The following is a 27,508-nucleotide window of genomic DNA, read 5'->3' as shown; positions in this document are numbered from 1 at the left end:
AGCAGTTTCCAATCTTTATTTATTTTCAACATAAATTACATAATGTCAGAACAATTTGAGATAGTCACGGCCTTCCACACATCACATTCCTGAGATGGCCAAATGAGCATTCACTCCCAGTGCACCAGCCAGCCTAGGGTGATCTGATTTTAAAACATTATCAAACTGAATTGGGATTACAGCTTCAACACCTCTTTGCCTCTTTTGTCAGCTACCTACTATCCAATGAGGGAACTCTGAAACAAAAAAATTACGTAAATAAGTTACTGGGATAGGAAATTGAAGGTGTTATTTGTGTAGAAATAGGTTTTGTTCTCATAATCTATCCTGACTACAACAGAAAGGCTTTCTTTTTAACTTGTTTTACCAAACAATCAAATAGCTTTAGCATTTACCCTAACAATGGAATGCAAAGAGGATGGTGGGGGGGGGGGGGGGGGGGGGAGGCGGAAGAGAGAGGTAGAACAGGGAGGAGGAAGCGAGGGAGGGGTGAGAGGAAAAGAGGTGAGCAGCAGAGGGGGAAGAGATTGCAGAAGATTGTAGAAATGCGGAAGGAGAGAAAGGATGGGGCAGAGGAAGGGTGAGAGAAAATGAAGGGTGTAAAGACGGGAGGGAGAGGTAGAATTGGGGAGAGGAAGGAGCTGAAGGTTCCAACCACAGTTTGGGACCAGTAGCTGTCGCCAGTGGCGGACTGACCAGGGTGTCAGCTTGCCCGATGGCAAGTGGGCCCCTGATGAAGTGATAGCAAGTGATGGCAAGTGGGCCCCTGTTAAATGATAGCATTGTAGTTGTGGGTGGGCCCCCTTTGTCTCCTGGCAACCAATATTTTTAGTCCCAGTCCGCCAGTGGCTGTCGCTATGTGGACGGGGGAATTAAACATGTCTCTGCTTCAGTGGTTAACTGGATCCTCATGTGCTCGCATAAATATAAAATCCAACGTACAGCAACCATTAGAGGAACCTCCCTCTAAACACATCACCCCCTCTGCTGTGGAGGCCAAGCCTTGTAAGGCGTCTCTCCCGCAGTGCAGGGCGGAGCGGCTTGGCCATGGAATGAATGCTCACCCAGTGTGGCACTAAGTCGAGTGTTAGGGTGGGCTACTGAGAGGTGGTCCAAGGTTTCAGTGAGGCAGGCCACCGGTTGGATGCTGCAGGCCACCAGCATTCACTGGGGTCTCGACTCTGCTGGAGCAGATACCTCGTCTGGATATGACCACAGAGATACAGGTTGCAACAGCCAGTCAGCATGGGGGTGACAGAGGCGAATGGTTCAGAGGTTGTTCCAATGTCGTCCCTTTGTTTAAGGAGATAATCCAGGGAATTCTAGTCCAGTGAGCCTCGTGTCAGTGGTCGGAAAGCTATTGGAGAGGATTCTTCGGGATGGGATTTTCCTCTCATTTGGAAGGGAATGGAGAATTTATGGGTAGGCAGCATGGCTTTGTACATGGCGGGTCCGGTCTTACTAACTTCATTGAGGTTTCTGAGGATGAAGGTGATCGATGACCGTGGGGTGGTGGATTTTAGTAAGGCATTTGATGAAGACCCTTGCGTTTTACTGATTCAAAAGATACATGGGATTTACATGCTGTATGGATTCACAACTGGCTTACCAAGAGAAGGTATAGAACAGTATAGCACAAGAACAGGCCCCTTCGGCCCACAATGTCCGAGCCAAACACGATGCCAAGGCAGATTACTGTGGTGGAGGGGTGTTAATCTGGCTGGAGACTGTGACCAGCGCAGTTCCGCAGTGATCTGTGCTGAGATCTCTGCTGTTTGTGATATTATATAAACTTGGACATAAATGTAGATGGATGGGTTGGGTAGTAAAATTGGTGGAGTTGAGGACAGGGAGAAAGACCGTCAAAGTACACAGCGGGATATAGATCAGCTACAGAAACGGGCAGAGAAATGGCAAATAGAGTTTAATCCGAGCAGGTTTGAGGTGTTGTAGTTTGGGAGGTCAAATGTGAGACAAAAGTACACAATTAACGACAAGGTCCTTAACAACATTAATGTACACCTTGGGCTCCAAGTCCATAATTCCCTGAATGTGGCAACTGAGGATCTGAATGGCTTTCTGGGTGTTCTGAGGGTGGTCGACTCAAGGGGGGGGGGGTGCGCAGGGGAGTGGGAGGGGGAGCGGGGGTGCGCAGGGGAGGGGGGATGCTCGGGGGAGGGGGGGGGTGCGCAGGGGAGGGGGGGTGCGCAGGGGAGGGGGGCAAGGGGGGGGCGTGGGTGAGTACCACTGATTGACTCTGAGGCATGGTATTGGGTGTGGCGAGGAATGGCGGCAGGGTGGTGCAGGCACTGCCCCAGTGGGGCAACATTGCATCCGTGTGTAAATGTCACACCTCAGCCCAGCCCACACCTGTGGTCAGGGGCCCGGAGACTGGCCTCTGGGCACGGCTATTGGCCAGATACCCCACTGGCTGGACACCATCCCTGGCCAAACACGGCCACAAGCCACTGGTCTGGACACGGTTACTGGCCGGACAGTGGCCACAGCTCCGGACACCCACACTGACTGGACGCTGCCGGCGCTTGCTCAGCTCAAACGAACACACCTCCCGGATTCAGTCTCGACACCAGCGGGTTCTGCAGGTTTCGCGGGTTTCCCAGGAAGTGCATGGCGGTCGGGCGTGGCGAGGTGTCCGATCCTGAAACATGAAAAATGCACCCGTGGGTTGACGGTTCGGACGGGTCGGCGAGCGAGTCGGCCGGCTGGGCCGAGGAAGCGACTCCAGAGCGTGCGCCAGTGGGACAGCTCCAGCGAACCCGGTTCATTCCCGGCCTTGGGCGCTGTCTGTGTGGAGTTTGTATGTTCAGTGGGAACACAGTTCCTTCGCGGCCACACACACACACACGAGCGTGCAAGGCTTCGGAGGCTTTGGCCGTGGGCCCCGTGGACAGTAACATCAGGAGCTGCCCTGGTTGTTGACCAATGCCGAACTCCAGCAACAGCAGCTTCGACCGCCCCGAATCGTGGGGCTTGAATCGGCCGGTTCACGGGGACTTTCATCGCCTGCCGCAGCTTAAAATCGGCCTCGGGGTCCTCCAGCCCCCGGCAGGGGCTTTAACATCGGTAGCATCGATTGCCTCGAGGCAGCAATTTTACCGCGGGGCGATGGAAAATCCCATGGCCGATTTTAAGCCGCACTGGGCGATGATAGGCCCTGCGAACGGGCCAATTCAATCTCCGCTCTGTGATCTTTGCTCCACCAGGACATCTCCGCCCTCTAATCACCGTGCTTGATCCTCAGTCCCACCCCCTACTTCCACCTCTGACCGACGCCTCCCTCCACCAATCCTCGCGCTGAATCATCATGTCCCCCCCCACCCCCATTGCCTGCTGACCGACGTCTCTCTCGTTCAATCGACGCCCTCGCGGAAAGCAGAGATTTTTAATTGATTTTATTTTTCACCGAATTTCAAAATCCAGTTTACAAAACGTGGGGGGGGGGGGGGGGGGGGATTGTCCCCCACCTCTCAAAACACAGAGGGGACGTCCCCCCTCCCCCCCTCCCCCCTGGGATTTCTGCCCATGGGTGCAGGACTCTGCCCTAGCTGCTGCACAGGTGCAAGGCTGTGGCCTCACTGCTGCATGGGTGCAGGGTTCTGGCCTCGCTGCTGCACTGGTGCAGGGCGCTGCCCTAGCTGCTGCACGGGTGCAAGGCTGCGGCCTCACCTGCGGGGCTGCCGGGCTGCGGGCCCTGTGGGTCATCTGAGAGCGGCTCTTCCTCGCTCCGGGGCCGTTCTGCTCCAGTGTTCCCGGTCTGCTGGATGAACTGTTGCAAGTTGCATTGTCGCAGCTCCTTGTTCAACTCCTCCAGCTCCTGCGTCTTGGCCTGCAACAGGAGGATTCAGGCAGCAGAAACGCCAGGCCCCTCTTGCCCACACTCCACTCAAACAGTCCCAGGAACAGGCCCTTCGGCCCATCAGGTCTGTGCTAATCCCATTGGCCTGCATTAATTCCATATCCCTCCACGCCCTGCTCATTCAAGCCCATTACAGATGCCTCTTAAATGTTGTTACTGGTCCTGACTCTAGCACCTAGTGTGGAAACCTCTTCCAAACACCCCTCAAATCCCCATTAAACATCCCCACCCTGACCTTTACCCCACTCCCTCAAGTTTTATGCTGCCCTAGGAAACAGATTCTCGCTGGCCCCCCACTGTCAGATAGCCCCACAATGGAAAACTCCTCAGAACCTGACATGTTGGAATAGGATCCACACTGAGAATCACAGCCTGGTTTGGGAACATCTCTCCGATGTCCACATGAAAAATACACATAATTGTGGATGTCCATCACAAAGACCAATCCCCACCATTGACTCAATCTACAACTCATGGCACCTTTGGAAAGCGGCTGACATAAACATGGACCTTTTCATACCCTCATCTCCAATCCCCCAGGATATAGGCAGAATATAAAAGCTTGATAGCACGTACCATCAAATTTAGGTGCAGCTTCTTCCCCACTTATCAGACTACTGAATGGTTCTCCCATACGCTAGGGTGTAGTCCGAATCTCCCAACCCACTTAATTGCCGACCTTGCAATTTTTTCTATCTGCACTTTCTTGGTAACCGTTTTACAGTTACTATAACACCATATTCTGCATTCTGGTTTTTTTTTTGGTGTCTGAAAACTATGACCAGCAGATTCTTCTTCCCAGCAACTATCAGGCTCTTGAACACACTAACCTCAGCAACTACGATCTCCCATGGACCGTGTCTTTGGTTTCACTACGGACTTCGGTTTTGTACTAATATGGTCATCTGGTAATATGGTTATTTAATTTATTCTATTATTGATTATCATACAATTATCTATGTGTCATTGCTTTTACACACCAGTTAAGCTGCAGCAAGTTAGGATGTCATTGTTCTCCTGTCACGATAAATGACTTTCAAGTCTTGAAGTTGAAAATACCCATTGGCTGGCCGGTACTTCGAAACATTCCCCCTCATGGCTTCCCTGGCCAACTTGATTTGCCCAAGCTCTTCAATGAATAAAATCACCCCTAATTACTTGAATTCCTTCCGTACACACCTGCATTTTTAAAAACTTTATTTTTCTTTAGACTTTAGAGATACAGTGCAGAAACAGGCCCTTCAGTCCAGCAATCATCCCGTACACTAACACTTTCCTACACAATCTTAAGGACAATTTACAATTTTATTGAAACCAGTTAACCTACAAACCTGTAGGTCTTTGGGGTGTGGGAGGAAACCAGAGCACCCAGAGAAAACCCACGCGGTCACAGGGAGAACGTACAAACTTCTTACAGACAGCATCCATAGTCAGGAAATAACCTGGGTCTCTGGTGCTGAGAGGCAGGTGGCGTTTGGGAATGCTTCTGTTGGATGGAATGTTACCCGCGTCTCCATCTGCTCGGTCCGTAAAGATGGCCCTTACCACAGGGGGTGGTTCTGCAGTGTCCTGGTCAGCTCCACAATGCCTGTTGAACCCTGGCTGCACGGCCCCACACACTACCTGCAGTTGCTGGACCACACCACAGTGTGGCAGCAGAGCTCCACCCCGCACCAGCTCACAACTGCAGCTCAGAACCTCCTGAACCTTGAACTCTAATTTCATTTATTATCACGTGTACCGAGGTACAGTGAAAAACGTTTGTTGCATGCTAACTGGTGCTAGCTCACTGATTAGGACATTGAGCTTGGGCTGCCAGGGCTGGTCCTGCACTCTCAACACCTCGCTCTGCCTCCTACGCTCCAAAGAAGAAAGTTCCAGCTTCACCAACCTCTCTCTGTAACTCAAGCCCGCAAGCCCAGGTAACATCCAGGTGAATCTCTTCTGCACCCTTTCAAACTTAAAATACATCTTTCCTATAGCTGGGTGACAAGAACTGAACACAGTATTCCGAGTGTGGTCTCACCAATGATTCATACAACTGATTGAGCATGTCCCAACTCAATATTATTCCCAGTGAAGGGAAGTGTGACAAATGTCTTCTTCACCAGCCTGCCCACCTGTCTCACCACTTTCAGTACTCGCAGCACCTTGTACTTGTAGATCCCTCTGTTCTCCAACACTCCCCAGGTCCTGCTGTGCACTTGGTTTAACATAGCTCTGAGGGTTGGGGGTCGGTGGATGGTTTTCCCCGATATAGCCGGGTGTTCTCACCTGGAGTCGGCGCTCAGTTTCCTGCAGGGACCTCTCCACCTCCACCATCGAGTTCTGGATCTGGAGGTTCTGCTGGATTTTGGTCTCGATCTCAGCCTGCAGACGGACCCCAGTGCCGTGGTGCCCAGCGCGCTGTGCCCTGCGGGTTCTCTCGCCCTCCCGCCCGATCTCCTGTTGCAGCAGCTGCTCTCTGCTGCCCAGTCCCTGCAGCCGCTGCGCGCTGTCCTGCAGCTTCCTCCGCAGCTGGCTCAGCTGCTGCTGCAGCTCCCCTTCCCGCTCCTGCTCCGTCCTCAGCTCCCGCTCCCACACCTCCTCCTCGTCCTTCTCCTCTTCCTGCTCCACCTCCTGCTCCTCCTTGCTCCTCCTCGCTGCCTGCTCCTCCACCTCTGACTGCCGCGCTCCCGTCTCCGAGTCACAGCTTTCCCGCCGCTCCGCCAGCTCCCGCAGCCTCTGCTGCTGCCTCAGGATCATCCTGAAGAGCTCGTCCTTGCTGGGCTGGGGGTTGCCCGCTGCCCCCTCCTCCCCGCCCGCCTTCTTAGCCCTGCACTTGTCCCGCAGGGAGATCTCCAGCGCCCCGCCAGTGAAGGACAGCGATTTCTTCGGCTCCCGCCGTTTCGGGGGCTGGGCGGGTCTGTGCAGGGGGAAGGCGGTGTGGGCGAGGGTGGGGGTCTGGGTCCGGCCGCTGGGGTCCGGCGCTGACCGTTCGGACTGAGCGGAGCCCGTGCGGCGCAGCATGAAGTGGACATCGTTGGCGTACTGCCCGCTCTTGGCCAACAGCTGCATCGGGCACTCCATGGGCAACAGCTGGTGCTCAGTGTCTCGTAGACTCTGCACCAGCACATAGCGGCCTGTCTGACCTGCGGCACAGAGGGGACAATGTCAGGCATCAGCTGCTAGATTCACCTGCATGTTGCCAGGGCTCGAGCACCTGAGCTATAGGGTAGGCCAGGACTTTACCCCTTGCACAGCAGGAGGCTGAGGGATGATCTTATAGAGGTGTTTAAAATCACGGGTGGAATAGATATGGTGAATGCACAGAGTCATTCCCCCCCCCCCCCCCCCCCCCCCCCCAAGTTGAGGAATCAAGAACTAGAGGACGTAGATTTAAGTGAAAGGGGAAAGTTTTGATAGGAACCTGAGCAGCAACCTTATCACACTGAGGGTGTTGGGGATAGGGAACGAGCTGCCAGAGGAAGTAGTTGAGGCAGGTACTAAAACCACATTTAAAAGACATTTGGATGGGTACATGGATAGGAAAGGTTTAGTGGGAAACAGGGCAAACGCAGGCAGGTGGGACTAACTTGGATGGGACATCTAGGTTCAGCATGGATGAGTTAGGCCAAGGGGTTTGTTTCTATGTCCTATGACTCAGAGGAGAGAGTCTGGAGACCCCAAGATGCAGAGAGGGTGCAGGGGTTGGGGGTCGTTCTCATCAAATGAGATCATGGAAGAGGTAACCAAGGGCACTGACACAAACAGCCATTGGAGACTGTCAGGTGGTCAGGAAGTGACTGGAACCGTTGATCATTTCATGGCCCATGCTGAACAAGTCGGCATCCAGATATGTTCAGCATGGGCCATGAATTTGGCCCATATATCCCTCTAAATATTTCAGATCTATATCTCTGTCCAAGTTGTAATTGTATTCGCTTCTACAGCTTCTTCTGGCAGCTCATTCCAAACACGGACTATCCCATGAATAAAAATGCTGCCATGAAGGTCCTCTTAAATTTCTCATTTGTCACCTTAAGCCTGTGCCCTCTAGTTTTAGAATCCTCTACCCTGAGGAAAAGACTGCGAGCATTCACTTTCTTCATGCCCCTCGTGATCTTGTACACAATGAGGTCACTCCCTCTGCCTCTTGCGTAGCAAAGGAAAAGAGTCCCAGCCTGTCCAATCTTTCCGTATAACTCAAGGCCAGGTAACATCTGGTGAACCTCTTCTGCACCCTTACTTTACATGAAGAGGGCGAGCAGTTCCTCACAGCAGGGTGGTGACTGGACTATCCACCCGCCCCCAACCCTTCATCTCCCCTCACCAATCCCAATTCCCTACCCAACCCACCCTCTTACAAATCAAATTCTTCCTCCTCCCCCACCCTCCTCCTCCCCCTCCCCCCCCCCCCCCCCCCCCTCCCACCCCACCACCACGCTCCCCATACTCACCGCTGGCCTGTGCTAGTGCGATCACCACTTGCTGGCAGCTGGTCTCTGGGGTAACGCCGCAGACCACCCTCTGCACACCTTCCACCCACACCCGTAGTTCCATCCTTCTCCAGACTGGCATCAGGGGCCGGGGTCCACTGGCACGGTCTGAAACACAGGGGGAGGTCAGCAACAAGCAGAGCACATCACCACATAAACCCCCACCCCCCCACGCATACCCAACGAGGCTGCAACTCACATCCCTGGGGTCCGTACTTCACCTCCTGCGGGTCTGTGCCCCCCCCCCCCCCCCGCCAGTCCGTGCCCACAAATCCCTCATCCATGTGTCCATGCTGACACCCCCCCCCCCAACCGGCATGTCCATACGCACAAACCCCCAGCAAGTCCATGCCCACCCCACACTCCACCACCCCCGGGTTCGTGCCCACACCTCTGCAGGTACCACACAAGTGACTGCCCCTCACTGGCACTGCCTCTGGGCATCAGCAACACAACCATCCAACAACAGCACTGCATTCATATAGCACCCGCAACCGACCCTGATCACGACCACGCGAGGAGGAGAGAGATGTCCGACCAGCCATCCCACACACTAACGCCATCCTACACACTAGATGTCACCCCTGGTTGATGGAGCTCTGTAGAGGCTTTATAGAGCTATATAGTCTTTCTGCTGACTGGCGAGCACGCAACAAAAGCTTTTCACTGTACCCCGTCCACGTGACAATGAACTCAACGAAACTCTCTCGTCCAGCAGAGCTGTGACAACAGGACATCCACCCAGCAGTCGGGGAAACTGCCCATGTACATCTTGGTCACTCAGACCAGGTCAAACCGACACGGCTGTGTGACCCAGTGCCACCTTCTCCTTGTACACAGCAAATACACTTTACAGAGTACATAGGGGTGGGTGGGGGGAGGGGGGAAGAGGAGGTCAGTGGGAGAGGTGAGGAGGAGGGGGGGGGGGGGGGGGAAGGGCGAGGGGGGAGGAGGAAGAATGGGATTTCTACAGTAGACTACAGGTGCCTGAGGAGCATTAACATACAGAGGGATCTTGAGGACCAAGTCGAGAGCTCCCAGCAATTGGCAACATCAGTGGATAGACTGGTGTAGAAGAAGTATTGGTACAGGGCATTGAGCATGAATCAGGAAGTTATATGACCTTTACCCCCCCCCCAATGACACCCACAGGTTGGTGCGAGTCGGGTCGAGGCTGGAGCAGGTCGGAGCGAGATCGGAGTTGGGCCGAGGTGGACAGAGCCAGCCAGAACTAAGGGGGGCGCGATGTGGTGGGGGGGGCACAAAGAAAGGATGGGTACATTTTGTAACTTTGTTGGTGACTTTGTGGCGATTTGTTTGTGCGCTTTGTATGCAAAAACAAAATATTTCACTGCACCTTGGTACGTGACAATAAAGTATCAACATCATCACTCCATATCTCTGTATCCCCTACATCACTGCCCGTCTCCGTAAACCCACCCGGCCTCTACAGCTCTCCCAATCCCTGTAACCCTCTCTCACCCCCTACACCCTTTCCCATCCCCCTCCAGCCCATATAACCTTCACTAAAGTTCAACAGAAACTTCCAGAAGAGAATCAGGAGGATGGGAGGGAGTTAGCAACTTACGGGCCAGGGAGATAAGGGGTGATCGGAGAGCTAGCAGCGTATCGATGGGCCGAATAGCATCCTGGCAGTAGCAAGTGTGAAGGGCAGAAGCCCTGTGCCTGTTCGGATGGAATGTCTAACGGCAGTGTTGGGCCCAACACATCAGCACACACACACACACACACACACACAGTGAGGGCTCCAGCATCATACAGAGTCTGACCAAACCTGCTGGTTACAGCTGGAGGGCAGGGAGAGGCCGTGGGCCGGGGAGGGGAGGGTGAAGCAGAGTCAGCGATGGTGGAGAGATGAGGCAGGAACTGGAGAATACCGGTCACATTCCAGGACTGCTTTGCATTCCAGACCTGGGCAGTGTGAGGAGTCTGTGCATTCCCCATAGTGTAGCTCAACCCAGCAGCATCAGTGAACACCCAACTCCACGCTCGACAATACAGTTAAGTTTACATAGAAACATAGAAATTAGGTGCAGGAGTAGGCCATTCGGCCCTGCACCGCCATTCAATATGATCATGGCTGATCATCCAACTCAGTATCCTGTACCTGCCTTCTCTCCATACTCCCTGATGCCTTTAGCCACAAGGGCCACATCTAACTCCCTCTTAAATATAGCCAATGAACTGGCCTCAACTACCTTCTGTGGCAGAGAATTCCAGAGATTCACCACTCTGTGTGGAAAATGTTTTTCTCATCTCGGTCCTAAAAGATTTCCCCCTTATCCTTAAACTGTGACCCCTTGTTCTGGACTTCCCCAACATCGGGAACAATCTCCTTGCATCTAGCCTGTCCAACCCCTTAAGAATTTTGTAAGTTTCTATAAGATCCCCCCTCAATCTTCTAAATTCTAGCGATTACAAGCCGAGTCTATCCAGTCTTTCTTCATATGAAAGTCCTGACATCCCAGGAATCAGTCTGGTGAACCTTCTCTGTACTCCCTCTATGGTAAGAATGTATTTTCTCAGATTAGGAGACCAAAACTGTACGCGATACTCAAGGTGTGGTCTCACCAAGACCCTGTACAACTGCAGTAGAACCTCCCTGCTCCTATACTCAAATCCTTTTGCCTTTTAGAGATACAACGTGAAAACAGGCTCTTCAACCCCACACTGACCATCGATCACCCACACTCTAGTTCTCTTGTCCCATTTCACATCCTACACACTAGGGGCAATTTACAGAAGCCAATTAACCTACACACCTGGAGTCTTTGGAACGTGGGAGGAAACTGGAGCACCCGGAGAAAACCCACATGGAGAACGTACAAACTCCGTACAGACAGCGCCCGTAGTCAGGATTGAACCTGGGTCTTTGGCGCGGTGAGGCAGCAACTCTACCGCTGCGCCACCGTGCACAGCAGTACTTTGAAGATGTAATGGGAAAGTGGATGGGAAGGGAACAATCGTATGTGGGGGTATATGCATTTCCAAAGATATTTGATAAAGTGTCAAGCAGAAGATTACAGTACAAGTCCTTGGTGAGACCACATCTGGAGTACTGTGTGCAGTTCTGGTCGCCCAGTTACAGGAAGAATGTCATTACGTTGGAAAGGTTGCAGAGCGATTCACCAGGATGTTACCTGGGCTCGAGCTACAGGGGGAGGATGGCTAGACTGGGACTTTTCTTCCATGGGAGCCATAGAGATGATCTTATTGAGGTGCACAAGATCATGAGGGGCACGCATACTGTGAAAGCTTACTGTTTTTTATCCGAGAAGGATTCTTAAACTAGAGGGCACAGGCTTATGATGAGAGCAGAGGGATTTACGAGGGACGTCAAGGGCAATCCTTTCAATCAGAGGGCAGTCTGTACCTAGAGTGGGCTGCCATAGGAAGCTGTAGAGGTGGGTACAGTTAGGACTTCTAAACCCCTCCTGATGATATATGTGTCCAAATGTCTATTAGAGAGCTATGGGCTACGTGCAAGCAAATGAGATCAGCCCAATATCCCAACTTGGTCAGCATGGGCGAGGTGGGCCGAAGGGACTGCTTCCGTGCTGTGCAGCTTTGTGGCCCCTCTCAAGGCCAATGGAGAATAGAAATGCTGGCACAGGTAACAGTGAATGCACTCTGTCAATGAGAAATCGCCCTGTTTGTGTAAGGATAACAAAATGGACGAATTGGGTAATCTTTAACCACTCACCACTTGCCCTCAGTTTCTGACGAACTTTGTCCATTGATCAGACAGGTTATCATGGTATCAATTTAACCAGTGAGTAGGGGGGAATGTGGGGGGGGGGGGGGGGAGAGGGGAAGCACAGATATAGTTGGGACGAGGGAGGGTGGAGTGAGAGAGGAAAATGTGGGACTCAGGGATGGGAGATGAGCTTCCAATCTCAGACAGCAGCTGAGGAACGACCAGTGTAACTATTCGTATTCCTGATGCTCTCCCCTCCACCCATGTGGATGGGATGAAACGTCTCGATCATTACTATCCATCGCGGACCCCTACACCCCCGCAGTGAGGGGAGGGACAGACTAAAGCAGGAAACATCCTAAAGACCCAGTGCTGAGGGCAGGAGAAGCCAACACCCACCCCAGGTCTGACCCACCTAGGGCCAGTGTGTAGACCTGCACTGGCCCAGAATTCTGCCCTCACCCAACACACGCACAGACAACACGGGATGCGTGTAGAGCCAACACAGGACACACGTGTGCAGCTTACTATCAGAGCGGACATGACTGTTGCACCAGTTGACCCAACGCCACCTCTCCTCCTCCTCCTTCATCTCAGCGGTCCTGCCACCACACTTCCCCCCCCCCTCTTTCTACCTCTCCCACGCGGGTCCCAGGGTAGTCAGTGCACAGGCAGCAGGACTTTGCTCAGTCTTTTAGTTAACGATACAGTGTGGAAACAGGCCCTTCGAGTCCACACCAACCAGCGATCACCCTGCACAAGTTCTATCCAACACACTAGTGACAATTTACACAGACACCAATTAACTTACAAACCTATATGCCCCTGTCCCACTTAGAAACCTCTGGAGACTTTGCGCCCCACCCAAGGTTTCCGTGCGGTTCTCAGAGGTTTTTGTCAGTCTCCCTAATGGTCGAAAGTGGTTTCCGCTTCTTCTATGTTCCGGCGATTATTTCAAAAAATTCAAAACCGGCCGCGACTAAAAATAGGTTGCCGTTTTAAAAATCGGTAATTTATTAGTTGAAGCCGGTTGCGATGCTAGTTGAAGGTGGTTGCAGGTAGTGGAAGGTAAGACACAAACCAGATTTTCCATCGTCAATTCCATCTACACTTCATAAGGTCATAAGTTGCAAGGTCATAACTGTTAGGAGCAGAATTAGGCCATTTGGCCCATCTAGTCTACTCCGCCATTTAATCATGGCTGATCTACCTCTCCCTCCTAACCCCATTCTCCTGCCTTTTCCCCATAACCTCTGACATCCGTACTAATCAAGTATCTATCTATCTCTGCTTCTAAAATATCCATCGATGGCCTCCACAGCCTTCTGTGGGAAGGAATTTCACAGATTCACCATCCTCTGACTAAAGAAATGCCTTCTCACCTCCTTCCTAAAGGAACGTCCTTTAATTCTGAGGTTATGACCTCTAGTGCCAGACTCTCACATTCTTCATGCTGCCTCGGGAAAGCAGCCAACATAATCAAGGACCACTGACTTCCCGCTCATTCCCTCTTCGCCCCTCTCCTGTTGGGCAGATGATACAACAGTTTGACAACATGTGTAGCACCAGTTTCAGGAACACGTGTCTTCATCATTGTCCTTCCTTATTTAGTACGCAACAAAAGCTTTCCACTGTACCTCAGTACACGTGACAATAAACTAACCAAACTAAACATCCATAGGCTAGGGTGTAGTCCTGATCTTCCAAACGACCTCATTCCAACCTGCCATTTTTTTTATCCGCGCTATCTTTGTAACTGTAACCCTATAACGCTGTAACACTATATTCTGCGCTCAGGTCTGGTTCTCTTTGCACTACCTGTTGTACTCATGTGTGACGATTGCATTCATAGATAGCGCACAAACAAAGCTCTTCACTGTATCCAGCTACACGCGACTATAATAAACCAATACCAACAGGAGTTTCGACAGAACATTCCATTCGGGTGAGGCACGACCTGTGTACGAGGGAGGGGCGCGGGCAACGGGGGGGGGGGCGTTTCCACAGGCGCTTGTGATTGTTGACAGCAGGTCACATGCAGGATGTGTAGGAACCGGATCCTGGTGCCAGTTCAAAGCTCACGGGAAGAGAGCAGGCAACCATTCGTACTGAACACACCATCCATGTTGTGGAGCTCCCACAGTACACCCCATCCCACAGTACACCCCCTCCCACAGTACACCCCCTCCCACAGTACACCCCCTCCCACAGTACACCCCCTCCCACAGTACACCCCCTCCCACAGTACACCCCCTCCCACAGTACACCCCCTCCCACAGTACACCCCCTCCCACAGTACACCCCCCTCCCACAGTACACCCCCCTCCCACAGTACACCCCCCTCCCACAGTACACCCCCCTCCCACAGTACACCCCCCTCCCACAGTACACCCCCTCCCACAGTACACCCCCTCCCACAGTGCTATACAGGATCCATGCCTGTAGTGTTCCCATCACCAGTAGACTCCGTCCTCTCCTGACGCCGGCTGTTTACGGGGAGTCCGTGCCAGTTCGGGGCAGGTCACCGTGTGGCAGGTTATGGTGTTTGTCCGTGTGATGGGCACAGGGGACTTTGTGGGCTGCAGCCAGGGCTGTTTAAGTTCTGCCGTGTGGGGCAGGTGCTGCCGTTCACTGACAACACACACATATACACACACACAGAGATACACACTGGGGCTGAGGCACAAACAAAGGCTGGCTCTGAGCGATGGCTGTACACAGTCAAGAACAGAATCTGCACCAGGGCAGTGCGACCTCCTCACATCAAAGCAACCTCTTGCAAACACCTCAATGAGTCAAAAGAAAAGGCTGGAGGGAGAGGGGATATCCTCACAGGAATATCAGGACGTCCAGCCCCTCACCTGTGCTGCTACTTAGGCACAGCAGCTGTAGGAACAGGCCCTTCGGCCCATCATGTCTGCACCATCCGGCAAACAAACTCTCTCAATCAACCTTTGATACATCAGTCTTGTTCAAATATAACAGTTTAAAACACAGGAAGAGGCCCTTCAGTCAACTATGTCTCTGCTGACTGAAGCCAATCTAAATAATCATGTCTACCTGCACATATCTGTGGGGTGGAAGATTGCAACCTTCACGTGGTCTGCCCTGTTTTGACTAATGCAATCAACCCTGCGTGCACAGTCAAATAAGATCAAATAGAACAAGTTGTCCTACAACTTTAGGCTGTGCACGCCATACGCAAGAAGAAGAAGAAGCACATATCTGTATCCCTCCATTATCTGCCCATTTCAGTTGTTTGTCTAAAACCCTCTTAAACACCACTATCGTATCTGTTTCCACTCCCCTCCCTGGAATCATGTTCCAGGGATCCACCACTATGTGTAAAAAAAACCTTACCCCACACATCTCCTTTACACATTTCCCCTCTGACCTTAAAGTTATGCCCTCTAATCTTTGACATTTCCACCCTGGGAAAAGAGTTATGACTGCCTACCCTATCTTTGCCTCTTATCATTTCATAATAGGTCTCCAATCAACCTCGAAAGTTCCAGAGAAAACAATCCAAGATTTCCATAATCCATAAAGATCTAATCCAGGTAACATCCTGGTGAACCTTTTATGATTATTTAATCCAGGTAACATCCTGGTGAACCTTTTATGCATCCTCTCCAAAGCCTCCACTTCCTTCCTACAATGGGATGACCTGAACTGCACACAATGTGGCCTAACCAAAGTTTTATGAAGCTGCAACACGACTTCCCCACTTACTGAGAGCTGTCATCCACTCCACATCCCCCACCTTTCTCAGAATCCCTTTAAACCTTTGGTTTGCAGAAGTTTGGGGAAACTTCAACCTCGACACTGACAACCAAACTTTGGTACGAACCATAGTGGAGCACGATCCACATTCTCCAACTCTGTGTCTGTGTCAGACTGAAACTCCTGAAGCTCTACCTCACATTTGTGTCTGATGAAGGGTCTCGACCTGAAACGTCACCCATTCCTTCTCTTCAAAGATGCTGCCTGTCCAGCTGAGTTACTCCAGCATTTTGTCTCTATCTTCGATTTAAACCAGCACCTGCAGTTCTTTCCGACACACTCTCTTTCTGACCACCCTATCATCCCTTCAGCATTTCAAAAACCTCCCTCAAATCACTCCTCACCCTTTCAAATTGCAGCCAACCTCAGAAAGTCGTTGACGAACAAGGGGGAGAGCAACCTCAGCTGGACTCCATGTTCCACCTGCTGCTGTTCCGCCCAGCTCCCATTTTATACTCTTTGCTAAAAGCCTCCCGTGGGCAACTTGATCAAATGCCTTCCAGTTCTCCTTGTAACTAACATCCACACACGGCTCTTGTCCTGTCCGAAGTCACCATTTCAGCTTTGCCAGTCCTTTACAAATCCACGCTGGAGTTTACTCACAAGTTGTAAACATTCGAGAAGCTTGGTCAAACTACCCTCAGTTATAAACTCCATACCATTTTCCAACAAGACAGTATTTCTGAACAATCCCCAACTGTTCCCCCTCACTTTCAGAACAGGGAATTCTACAGGAATAATTCCTGAACGACAAACGTTTGTAAAGTTACACCTGTGTTGTGTGTGACGCTCTCTGCCATTTCCTATTGACGCCTGGCCGTGGAAACCATCCAATCCAGGTGACACGTCACAACTCACCCTGACTGTTTTCCCCATCCATCCTATATTGCTTATATAAGAGGCATAGAGTTGGATAGCATGGAAACAGGCCCGTCAGCTCACCTTGCCCATGCAAACTAAGCTAGTCTCATTTGTTTACATTTGGCCCCTAGCTTTTTAAACTCTCCCCATCCATAAGTTTGTCCAGATGTCCTTTAAAAGTGATAACCCCTCTGGCAGCTAATAGCAGATACCGGTGACCCTCAGTGTGAAAAACTTTCCCGAAGTTTCCCTCTTAAACCTCTCCCATAACACCTTAAGCCTGTGTCCTTTAGTTTTAGAATCGTCTCACTTTACCCATGCCCCCTCGTGATCTTGTGCACCTTACGTTAATGCTACCAAGTCCCAGCCCGCGATTCAGTAAAAGTGTCCTTGGGATTTCGGGAACATTATCACTCCTTTCCCGGTGAAACACTGAAGCAGATCGAACACTCTGTGCCGCGCAGAAAGTCGGGGAGGCAAAGTCTACGGCCTCACTAAGTACTACCCGAGGAGCAACAAAAATGTGGCAAGATTCTGCCTCCCTCCCTCCCTATCCCCCACTCTTACTTTCTCGTTTGTCACCGATGGCCGTTACTTTTTTAAGGTCCACACACCGGGATCCGTGCAGGCTTCAGCCCTTTTTGTCCGCTGCTCCTCTCTCCTTTTGATGTTGCCACTTCCCCTTCGCTGGTCAAGGTATTTGCCAGCAAGTGCATGCAATGCAGCTCACGACTGGCGGAGGGGAGATTGTCTCTGCGTCACCAGTGAGTTTCTCTGCAACACCTCCCACTGCTCCGACACGCCCAGTCCACTGGGAAGTCAGTGATTGACACCAAACACTGAGCCGACCACTGTGTGGGAAGGTGCACACAAATGCTGGAGAAACTCAGCGGGTGCAGCAGCATCTCCTTCGCTCCATAGATGCTGCTGCACCCGCTGAGTTTCTCCAGCATTTTTGTGTACCTTCGATTTTCCAGCATCTGCAGTTCCTTCTTAAACACCGTGTGGGAAGGAGCTGGTTTGAACCGAGGAGAGGCGCAAAAAGCTGGAGTAACTCAGCGGGACAGGCAGCATCTCTGGAGCGAAGGAATGGGTGACGTTTCGGGTCGAGACCCTTCTTATAACCATATAATAACCATAGAACAATTACAGCACGGAAACAGGCCATCTCGACCCTTCTAGTCCGTGCCGAACACGTATTCTCCCCTAGTCCCATATACCTGCGCTCAGACCATAACCCTCCATTCCTTTCCCGTCCATATAACTATCCAATTTATTTTTAAATGATAAAAACGAACCTGCCTCCACCACCTTCACTGGAAGCTCATTCCACACAGCTACCACTCTCTGAGTAAAGAAGTTCCCCCTCATGTTACCCCTAAACTTCTGTCCCTTAATTCTCAAGTCATGTCCCCTTGTTTGAATCTTCCCTACTCTCAGTGGGAAAAGCTTATCCACGTCAACTCAGTCTATCCCTCTCATCCTTTTAAAGACCTCTATCAAGTCCCCCCTTAACCCTCTGCGCTCCAAAGAATAAATCCCTAACTTGTTCAACCTTTCTCTGTAACTTAGTTGCTGAAACCCAGGCAACATTCTAGTAAATCTCCTCTGTACTCTCTCTATTTTGTTGACATCCTTCCTATAATTAGGCGACCAAAATTGTACCCCATACTCCAGAATTGGCCTCACCAATGCCTTGTACAATTTTAACATTACATCCCAACTTCTATACTCAATGCTCTGATTTATAAAGGCCAGCACACCAAAAGCTTTCTTTACCACCCTATCTACATGAGATTCCACTTTCAGGGAACTGTGCACAGTTATTCCCAGATCCCTCTGTTCACCTGCATTCTTCAATTCCCTACCATTTACCATGTACGTCCTATTTTGATTTGTCCTGCCAAGATGTAGCACCTCACACTTGTCAGCATTAAACTCCATCTGCCATCTTTCAGCCCACTCTTCCAACTGGCATAAATCTCTCTGTAGACTTTGAAAATCTACTTCATTATCCACAACCCCACCTATCTTAGTATCATCTGCATACTTACTAATCCAATTTACCACATCATCATCCAGATCATTGATGTACATGACAAACAACAGTGGACCCAACACAGATCCCTGTGGCACCCCACTAGTCACTGGCCTCCAACCTGACAAACAACCATCCACCATTACTCTCTGGCATCTCCCATTCAGCCACTGTTGAATCCATCTTGCTACTCCACCATTAATACCCAACCATTGAACCTTCTTAACCAACCTTCCATGAGGAACCTTGTCAAAGGCCTTACTGAAGTCCATATATACAAGATCCACTGCTTTACCCTCATCAATTTCCCGAGTAACCTCTTCAAAAAATTCAAGAAGATTAGTCAAACATGACCTTCCAGGCACAAATCCATGTTGACTGTTCCTAATCAGACCCTGTTTATCCAGATGCTTATATATATTATCTCTAAGTATCCTTTCCATTAATTTGCCCACCACTGACGTCAAACTAACAGGTCTATAATTGCTAGGTTTACTCTTAGACCCCTTTTTAAACAATGGAACAACATGCGCAGTACGCCAATCCTCCGGCACTATTCCCGTTTCTAATGACATTTGAAATATTTCTGTCATAGCCCCTGCTATTTCTACACTAACTTCCCTCAATGTCCTAGGGAATATCCTGTCCGGACCTGGAGACTTATCCACTTTTATATTTCTCAAAAGTGTCAGTACTTAGAAACATAGAAATTAGGTGCAGGAGTAGGCCATTCAGCCCTTCGAGCCTGCACCGCCATTCAATATGATCATGGCTGATCATCCAACTCAGTGTCCCGTACCTGCCTTCTCTCCACACCCTCTGATCCCCTTAGCCACAAGGGCCACATCTAACTCCCTCTTAAATATAGCCAATGAACTGGCCTCGACTACCCTCTGTGGCAGAGAGTTCCAGAGATTCACCACTCTGTGTGAAAAAAGTTCTTCTCATCTCGGTTTTAAAGGATTTCCCCCTTATCCTTAAGCTGTGACCCCTTGTCCTGGACTTCCCCAACATCGGGAGCAATCTTCCTGCATCTAGCCTGTCCAACCCCTTAAGAATTTTATAAGTTTCTATAAGATCCCCTCTCAATCTCCTAAATTCTAGAGAGTATAAACCAAGTCTATCCAGTCTTTCTTCATAAGACAGTCCTGACATCCCAGGAATCAGTCTGGTGAACCTTCTCTGCACTCCCTCTAGGGCAATAATGTCCTTCCTCAGATTTGGAGACCAAAACTGTACGCAATACTCCAGGTGTGGTCTCACCAAGACCCTGTACAACTGCAGTAGAACCTCCCTGCTCCTATACTCAAATCCTTTTGCTATGAAAGCTAACATACCATTCGCTTTCTTCACTGCCTGCTGCACCTGCATGCCTACTTTCAATGACTGGTGTACCATGACACCCAGGTCTCGCTGCATCTCCCCTTTTCCTAGTCGGCCACCATTTAGATAATAGTCTGCTTTCCTGTTTTTGCCACCAAAATGGATAACCTCACATTTATCCACATTATACTGCATCTGCCAAACATTTGCCCACTCAACTAGCCTATCCAAGTCACCTTGCAGTCTCCTAGCATCCTCCTCACAGCTAACACTGCCCCCCAGCTTAGTGTCATCCGCAAACTTGGAGATATTGCCTTCAATTCCCTCATCCAGATCATTAATATATATTGTAAATAGCTGGGGTCCCAGCACTGAGCCTTGCGGTACCCCACTAGTCACTGCCTGCCATTGTGAAAAGGACCCGTTTACTCCTACTCTTTGCTTCCTGTTTGCCAGCCAGTTCTCTATCCACATCAATACTGAACCCCCAATGCCATGTGCTTTAAGTTTGTATACTAATCTCTTATGTGGGACCTTGTCGAAAGCCTTCTGGAAATCCAGATACACCACATCCACTGGTTCTCCCCTATCCACGCTACTAGTTACATCCTCGAAAAATTCTATAAGATTCGTCAGACATGATTTACCTTTTGTAAATCCATGCTGACTTTGTCCAATGATTTCACCACTTTCCAAATGTGCTGCTATCCCATCTTTAATAACTGACTCTAGTAGTTTCCCCACTACCGATGTTAGACTAACTGGTCTGTAATTCCCCGTTTTCTCTCTCCCTCCCTTCTTAAAAAGTGGGGTTACGTTTGCTACCCGCCAATCCTCAGGAACTACTCCAGAATCTAAAGAGTTTTGAAAGATTATTACTAATGCATCCACTATTTCTGGAGCTACTTCCTTAAGTACTCTGGGATGCAGCCTATCTGGCCCTGGGGGTTTATCGGCCTTTAATCCATTCAATTTACCCAACACCACTTCCCGGCTAACCTGGATTTCACTCAATTCCTCCAACTCCTTTGACCCGCGGTCCCCTGCTATTTCCGGCAGATTATTTATGTCTTCCTTAGTGAAGACGGAACCAAAGTAGTTATTCAATTGGTCCGCCATATCCTTGTTCCCCATGATCAACTCACCTGTTTCTGACTGCAAGGGACCTACATTTGTTTTAACTAATCTCTTTCTTTTCACATACCTATAAAAACTTTTGCAGTCAGTTTTTATGTTCCCTGCCAGTTTTCTTTCATAATCTATTTTTCCTTTCCTAATTAAGCCCTTTGTCCTCCTCTGCTGGTCTCTGAATTTCTCCCAGTCCTCCGGTATGCTGCTTTTTCTGGCTAATTTGTACGCATCATCCTTCGCTTTGATACTATCCCTGATTTCCTTTGTTATCCATGGATGTACTACCTTCCCTGATTTATTCTTTTGCCAAACTGGGATGAACAATTTTTGTAGTTCATCCATGCAGTCTTTAAATGTCTTCCATTGCATATCCGCCGTCAACCCTTTTAGAATTAATTGCCAGTCAATCTTGGCCAATTCACGTCTCATACCCTCAAAGTTACCTTTCTTTAAGGTCAGAACCATTGTTTCTGAATTAACAATGTCACTCTCCATCCTAATGAAGAACTCAACCATATTATGGTCACTCTTGCCCAAGGGGGCACATACAACAAGACTGCTAACTAACCCTTCCTCATTACTCAATACCCAGTCTAAAATAGCCTGCTCTCTCGTTGGTTCCTCTACATGTTGATTTAGATAACTATCCCGCATACATTCCAAGAAATCCTCTTCCTCAGCACCCCTGCCAAATTGATTCACCCAATCTATATGTAGATTGAAGTCACCCATTATAACGGTTTTGCCTTTGTCTCACGCATTTCTAATTTCCTGTTTGATACCATCTCCAACTTCACTACTACTGTTAGGTGGCCTGTACACAACACCCACCAGCGTTTTCTGCCCCTTAGTGTTTCGCAGCTCTACCCATACCGATTCCACATCCTCCAAACTAATGTCCTTCTTTTCCATTGCGTTAATCTCCTCTCTAATCAGCAACGCTACCCCACCTCTTTTTCCTTTCTCTCTATCCCTGAATATTGAATATCCCTGGATGTTCAGCTCCCAGCCTTGGTCACCCTGGAGCCATGTCTCCGTGATCCCAACTATATCATAGTCATTAATAGCTATCTGCACATTCAACTCATCCACCTTATTACGAATGCTCCTTGCATTGAGACACAAAGCCTTCAGGCTTGTTTTTACAACACTCTTACCCCTTATACAATTATGTTGAAAAGTAGCCCTTTTTGATTTTTGCCCTGGTTTTGTCTGCCTGCCACTTTTACTTTTCACCTTGCTACCTATTGCTTCTACCCTCATTTTACACCCCTCTGTCTCTACGCTCACACATTTAAGAAACTCTTTCCCTTTAACTCCATCCTCCTACTTCCTCTTCTTTGAATCTCATAGTTTCCATAGCTACTCTACTTGTTTCCCTTACCTCACATAATTCAATATCCTTCTCCTTGGTGAATACCGAAGAAAATAAATTGTTCAATATCTCCCCCATCTCTTTTGGCTCTGCAGATAGCTGTCCATTCTCTCTAATGGACCAATTTTATCCCTCGTTATCCTTTTGCTATTAATATAGCTGTAGAAGCCTTTTGGGTTTACTTTCACCTTACTTGCCAAAGCAACCTCATATCTTCTTTTAGCTTTTCTAATTTCTTTCTTAAGATTCTTTTTACATTCTTTATACTCCTCAAGCACCTCATTTACTCCATGCTGCCTATAATTATTGTAGATCTCCCTCTTTTTCCAAACCGTGTCCAATTTCCCTTGAAAACCATGGCTCTTTCCGATTTTTACTATTTCCTTTCAACCGAACAGGGACATAAAGATTCTGTACTCTTAAAATTTTACCTTTAAATGTACTCCATTTCTCTTCCACATCTTTCCCATAAAACAAAATGTCCCAATTTACTCCTTTTAAATCCTTTCGCATCTCCTCAAAGTTAGCCTTTCTCCAATCAAAAATCTCAACCCTAGGTCCAGTTCTGACCCTCTCCATAGCTTCACACTGGTTAGGGATAAGGGAAACGAGAAAAATGTTCCCAATGTTGGGCGAGTCCAGAACCAGGGGCCACAGTCTTAGAATAAAGGGGTCATTTAAGACTGAGGTGAGGAAAAATTTTTTTTTTCACCCAGAGAGTTGTGAATTTATGGAATTCCCTGCCACAGAGGGCAGTGGAGGCCAAGTCACTGGATGGATTTAAGAGAGAATTAGATAGAGCTCTAGGGGCTAGTGGAGTCAAGGGATATAGGGAGAAGGCAGGCACGGGTTATTGATACCGGACGATCAGCCATGATCACAACAAATGGTGGGGCTGGCTCGAAGGGCCGAATGGCCTCCTCCTGCACCTAGTTTCTATATAGGTGATAGCCTCACCCGCTGAGTTTCTCCAGCACTTTTGTCTACCTTCGATTTTCCAGCATCTGCAGTTCCTTCTTGAACATACAGGCGATGATGTTAAGAGATTAAAGAACAATGAATGAAAGATGAGCAAAAAAGTAACGAGTGACAGCCAGAAACACCGGAAGTCAGTGACAAAGTGGAGATATAACAGAGCGTCTTTCACGACAATGGTCTTTTATTCGAATGGTTAGTAAGTTTGCAGATGACAGGAGGCATCAGAGACAGTGAAGTGAGTTAGCAAGATTTACAACGGGATCTTGATCAGCTGTGAGGTGTTGTGTTTTGGGGAGTCGAACCAGGGCAGGACCTTCACAGTGAAAGGTTGGGCCCTTGGGAGTCTTTTTAAAACACAGGGATCTAGGAGTGCAGGTGCACAGTGTCGTTGCGGGTCGATAAGGTGATAATAGAAGGCCTTGGCAAGCTGCCATTCATAGGAGTATAGAATTTGGGATGTTATGTTACAATTGTACAAGAAGTTGGCGAGGCCACATTTGGAGTAATATGTGTAAGAAGGAACTGCAGATGCTGGTTTACACCGAAAATAGACGCAAAATGCTGGAGTAACTCAGCGGTTCAGACAGCATCTCTGGAGAAAAGGAATAGGCGACTTTTCGGGTCGAGACCCTTCATCAGATTGAGACTGACTGCCATTGCTGGAAAGAGTGCAGAAAGGATTTACAAGGATGTTGCTAAGACTCATGGGGCTGTGTTGTAGTTAGAGATGAGGCAGGCTAGGACTTGATTCCTTGGAGCATAGGAGACTCAGGGGTGATCTTGCAGAGGGGTATAAAATCACGAGGGGAAAAGCATGCAGACTATTTATTCCCAGGATTGGGGAATCAAGAATTAGAAGGCATAGGTTTAAGATTGGTGTGGAAAGATTTAACAGGTACCTGCGGGGCAACTTTTTCACCAAGATGGTGATGGAACGAGCTACCACTGGATGTAGTTGAGGCAGGTACAATAAAATAATTAAAAGGCATTCAGGCAGGTACATGGATGGGAAAGGCTTTGATGGATAGGGGCCAAATCTAGGCAAATGGATCAGCTTAACTTGGTTATGTATGTCGGCATGGATAGGGCCCCAACTCATCCACAATATGTGACTATGACACTAAATGCGATTTAAAAAAAAAAAAAACCCACCCCAGTTCTGAGAAAGGATTTTTATCCCAAAACATTAACTTTATCTGTTAATGTTTGTCTGTTAAAGCTGCCTGACCTGTTTTGTATCTTCAACACTTCCAATTTTTGTTTCGGTTCCCAACATCTGCATTTTGTTGCTATGCGCCCAGAATTAGCATAGCCATTTTATGCATCCCATTTCCATCACTTAATATTTTTGTTATTTGATAAATATTCGCACACTGACAGGCCGGCTAATTCCGGTTCATCACTTGCTACTGAATCTGAAATGGTTCCCTCGTTCGATTCCGAGACACAATGTTATGGAGAACCACCACACTGCAGTACTCACTGCTCATCAGACAAGAGCTGATTCGATTATTCTCAGTCAACATGAACTTTAAAAATCACTATTAAGATCACAAACAGAAAATGCCGAATACATTCAGCAGGTCAAGCAGCAAAGAGCCAAGAGAATGCAGACGCTGGAATCTGGAGTAAAAAAACAGACTGCCGGAGAAATCCTCCACAGATGCTGCCTGACTCGCTGAGATTTCCAGCATTTTCTCTTTATATTTCAGATTTCCAATATCAGCTACCGATCACTGAATTTATACATCAGCAGCTGCCAGCGGTGTGTCCAATTCCCACCAGACACCACAGTTGTTTACCGTTTAATACATCTGCCGCCATACCTCAGTCATCTCACTCTCTCTCCAATCTCATATCACTGAAGTGGTTTGACCCACTCTAGAGATAAGGGGTAAACATAGGCAAATGGGACCAACTGAGACAGGCACCTTGGTCAGCAGTGGGGCCGAAGGGCCTGTTTCCTCTCATTGACCCTCTCCTCCTGCCTTCCCCATAAACCTTGTAACCAGGCCAGAGTCAGTGATACCACAGCGTCACCCTCTCCAAGCTGATGTGCGCCTGACATTCATTGTCAGCCCCGAGTCCCATCTCATTGTATCAGGAACGCTGACAATTCCCAGACACCCCGGCCTGGCCTCTACTCTGTCATGTGGCAGAGACGGATCCTGCTTTAATTATTCTGTACTGTTTCGTTTCCTCTTCACCTGCCGTTCCTTGGTGCCCCACCCTCGGTATCCGCCTCACCTCCCCCCTACCCTTCCCTCAGTCCCTGCCTCGCCCCCCTACCCTTCCCTCAGTACCCACCATACCCGCCCCCCGCCAATCCCTCCGTCCCTGCCTCACCCCACTACCCCTCACTCAGTCCCTGCATCGCTCCACGGCCCCACCCTCAGTACCTGCCTCAACCCCCCCCATCTTCAGTACCCACCTCACTCACTAACTCCTCACTCACTACCCTTCCCTCAGTCACACCCCCCCCCCCCTCCTCCCTCTCCCCCTCCCCCCTCCCTGTCCTCAGTCCTTGCCTCACTGCTCTACGCTCCCTCGGTCCCTGCCTTACACCACTACCCCTCCCTCAGCCTCACCTCCATCCCAGCCTCACCTATTTCCCCTCAGTCCCTATCCCCTTCTCCGGTTCATGCCTCACCCACTGCCCTAACTGAAGCAACCCAGAAGAGGCAGCTCAGACACACACCCAAAGTTTGTTGATAGATCCAAAGGTTCCTCCAATTCAGATCCAGTTGGATGGATGGAATGAGGGGGAGAGAGAGATGGGGGGGGGGGGGGGGGGAGAAGGGGGGGGAGAATGGGGAGAGAGGGGGGGGGAGAGAGAGGGAGATGGGGGGAGAGAGAGGGAGGGGGGAGGAGGGAGAGAGGGAGGGGGGAGGGGGGAGGAGAGAGGGAGATGGGGAGAGAGAGAGAGGAGGGGGGGGAGAGAGAGAGGAGGGGGGGGAGAGAGAGAGGAGGGGGGAGGAGAGAGAGAGGGAGATGGGGGAGAGAGAGGGAGAGGGGGGAGAGAGAGAGGGGGGGGGGGGGGAGAGGGGGGGGGGGGGGGGGGGGAGAGGGGGAGAGAGAGATAGAGGGATGGATGGAGGGAAGGCCCGCTCCCGCTCCCGCTCCGTGTACCAGTGCTCGCTCCCCGGCGGTCGGGGTCGGAGCCCGCAAGATGTTTAACTCACCGCGGCCGCTGACCTCGGCGCTGCTCCAGGTAACTCGGTGACCGCGCCCTCGCCAGGTGTGGGAGGCGCCGCGTCCCATACACGTCCTCGGGGCGGAGTCGCGGCAGGACGTCACCTGCCGACAGGTACCTGGGTCAGATCCACAGGTGGGTCGTGTACCTGCAGACAGGTGCTAGGTACCTGGGTACAGACCCACAGGTGCATAAAGTACCTGTAGACAAGCCCACAGGTGAGTCATGTACCTGTAGACAGACCCACATGTGGTACAGGTATCTGGGACACATCCACGGGTGGTGCAGGTACCTAAGTCAGGCCCACAGGTGGGACATGTACCTGTAGACACACACACACGTGGTACCGGTACCTGTGTACAGGTTCTCAGGCGATACAGGCACCTGGGGAAGGCCACCACGAGGGTTATGTATCTGTAGACAGGCCTACAGGTGATACCAGTACCTGGGGATAGGCCAACAGGGGATATAGGTGCCTGGGACGGACCCATGGTTGGCGCAGGTATCCGGGATAGGACAACAGTTGGTTCATGTAGTTGGAACAGTCTCACAGTTGGTACAGACACCTGAGAACAGGCCCATAGGTGGGTCATGTACCTGGAACAGACCCCAAGGGGAGCTTCAGGTGGTTTTTGTTGTTGTTGCCTGCTATCCAGTTAGCGGAATGACCATATACATGATTACAGTCAAGCCATCCACCGTAAACAGATACAGGATAAAGTTCATCTTGTCTTTTCAGGGTTAATCTCACGG

The 27,508-nt window shown here is 50.0% G+C and overlaps 1 protein-coding gene across 6 annotated transcripts; it reads right to left on the bottom strand.

Moving 5' to 3' along the window:
- LOC116984626 (ras association domain-containing protein 8-like) lies at positions 1–26,792 on the bottom strand. Of its 6 annotated transcripts, none has more exons than XM_033038881.1 (6): positions 26,745–26,792; positions 8,317–8,463; positions 6,152–7,008; positions 3,688–3,847; positions 2,567–2,659; positions 1–236 (listed from the first exon to the last, which is right to left on the bottom strand). In XM_033038881.1, exons 2-6 carry the CDS (start codon positions 8,435–8,437, stop codon positions 208–210), a joined length of 1,260 nt encoding a protein of 419 aa, XP_032894772.1. In that variant the 5' UTR covers positions 8,438–8,463; positions 26,745–26,792; the 3' UTR covers positions 1–207. The 6 variants fall into 6 exon arrangements, with proteins under 6 accessions (XP_032894772.1, XP_032894770.1, XP_032894771.1 ...); XM_033038879.1 differs by lacking the exon at positions 26,745–26,792 and adding an exon at positions 17,285–17,489; XM_033038880.1 differs by lacking the exon at positions 26,745–26,792 and adding an exon at positions 17,332–17,489.
- Between the last annotated feature and the right edge of the window lie 716 nt (positions 26,793–27,508).

The sequence above is a fragment of the Amblyraja radiata genome, chromosome 20, assembly GCF_010909765.2.
Source record: "Amblyraja radiata isolate CabotCenter1 chromosome 20, sAmbRad1.1.pri, whole genome shotgun sequence".
In the NCBI taxonomy this organism is placed as follows: Eukaryota; Metazoa; Chordata; class Chondrichthyes; order Rajiformes; family Rajidae; genus Amblyraja; species Amblyraja radiata.
The sequence above is the reverse complement of the archived record's forward strand: the minus strand, read 5'-3'. Positions and strand labels throughout refer to the sequence as shown.

Excerpts from the sequence above, each read along its gene's own strand:
- LOC116984626 (XM_033038881.1), bottom strand. The coding sequence starts at position 8,437 with ATGCCAGTCTGGAGAAGGATGGAACTACGGGTGTGGGTGGAAGGTGTG. Across the intron at positions 7,009-8,316 it reads CGCACTAGCACAGGCCAGCG|GTCAGACAGGCCGCTATGTG; the intron begins GTGAGTATGGGG and ends TCTGTGCCGCAG. Across the intron at positions 2,660-3,687 it reads GCAGCCCGGCAGCCCCGCAG|GATCGGACACCTCGCCACGC; the intron begins GTGAGGCCGCAG and ends TTCATGTTTCAG.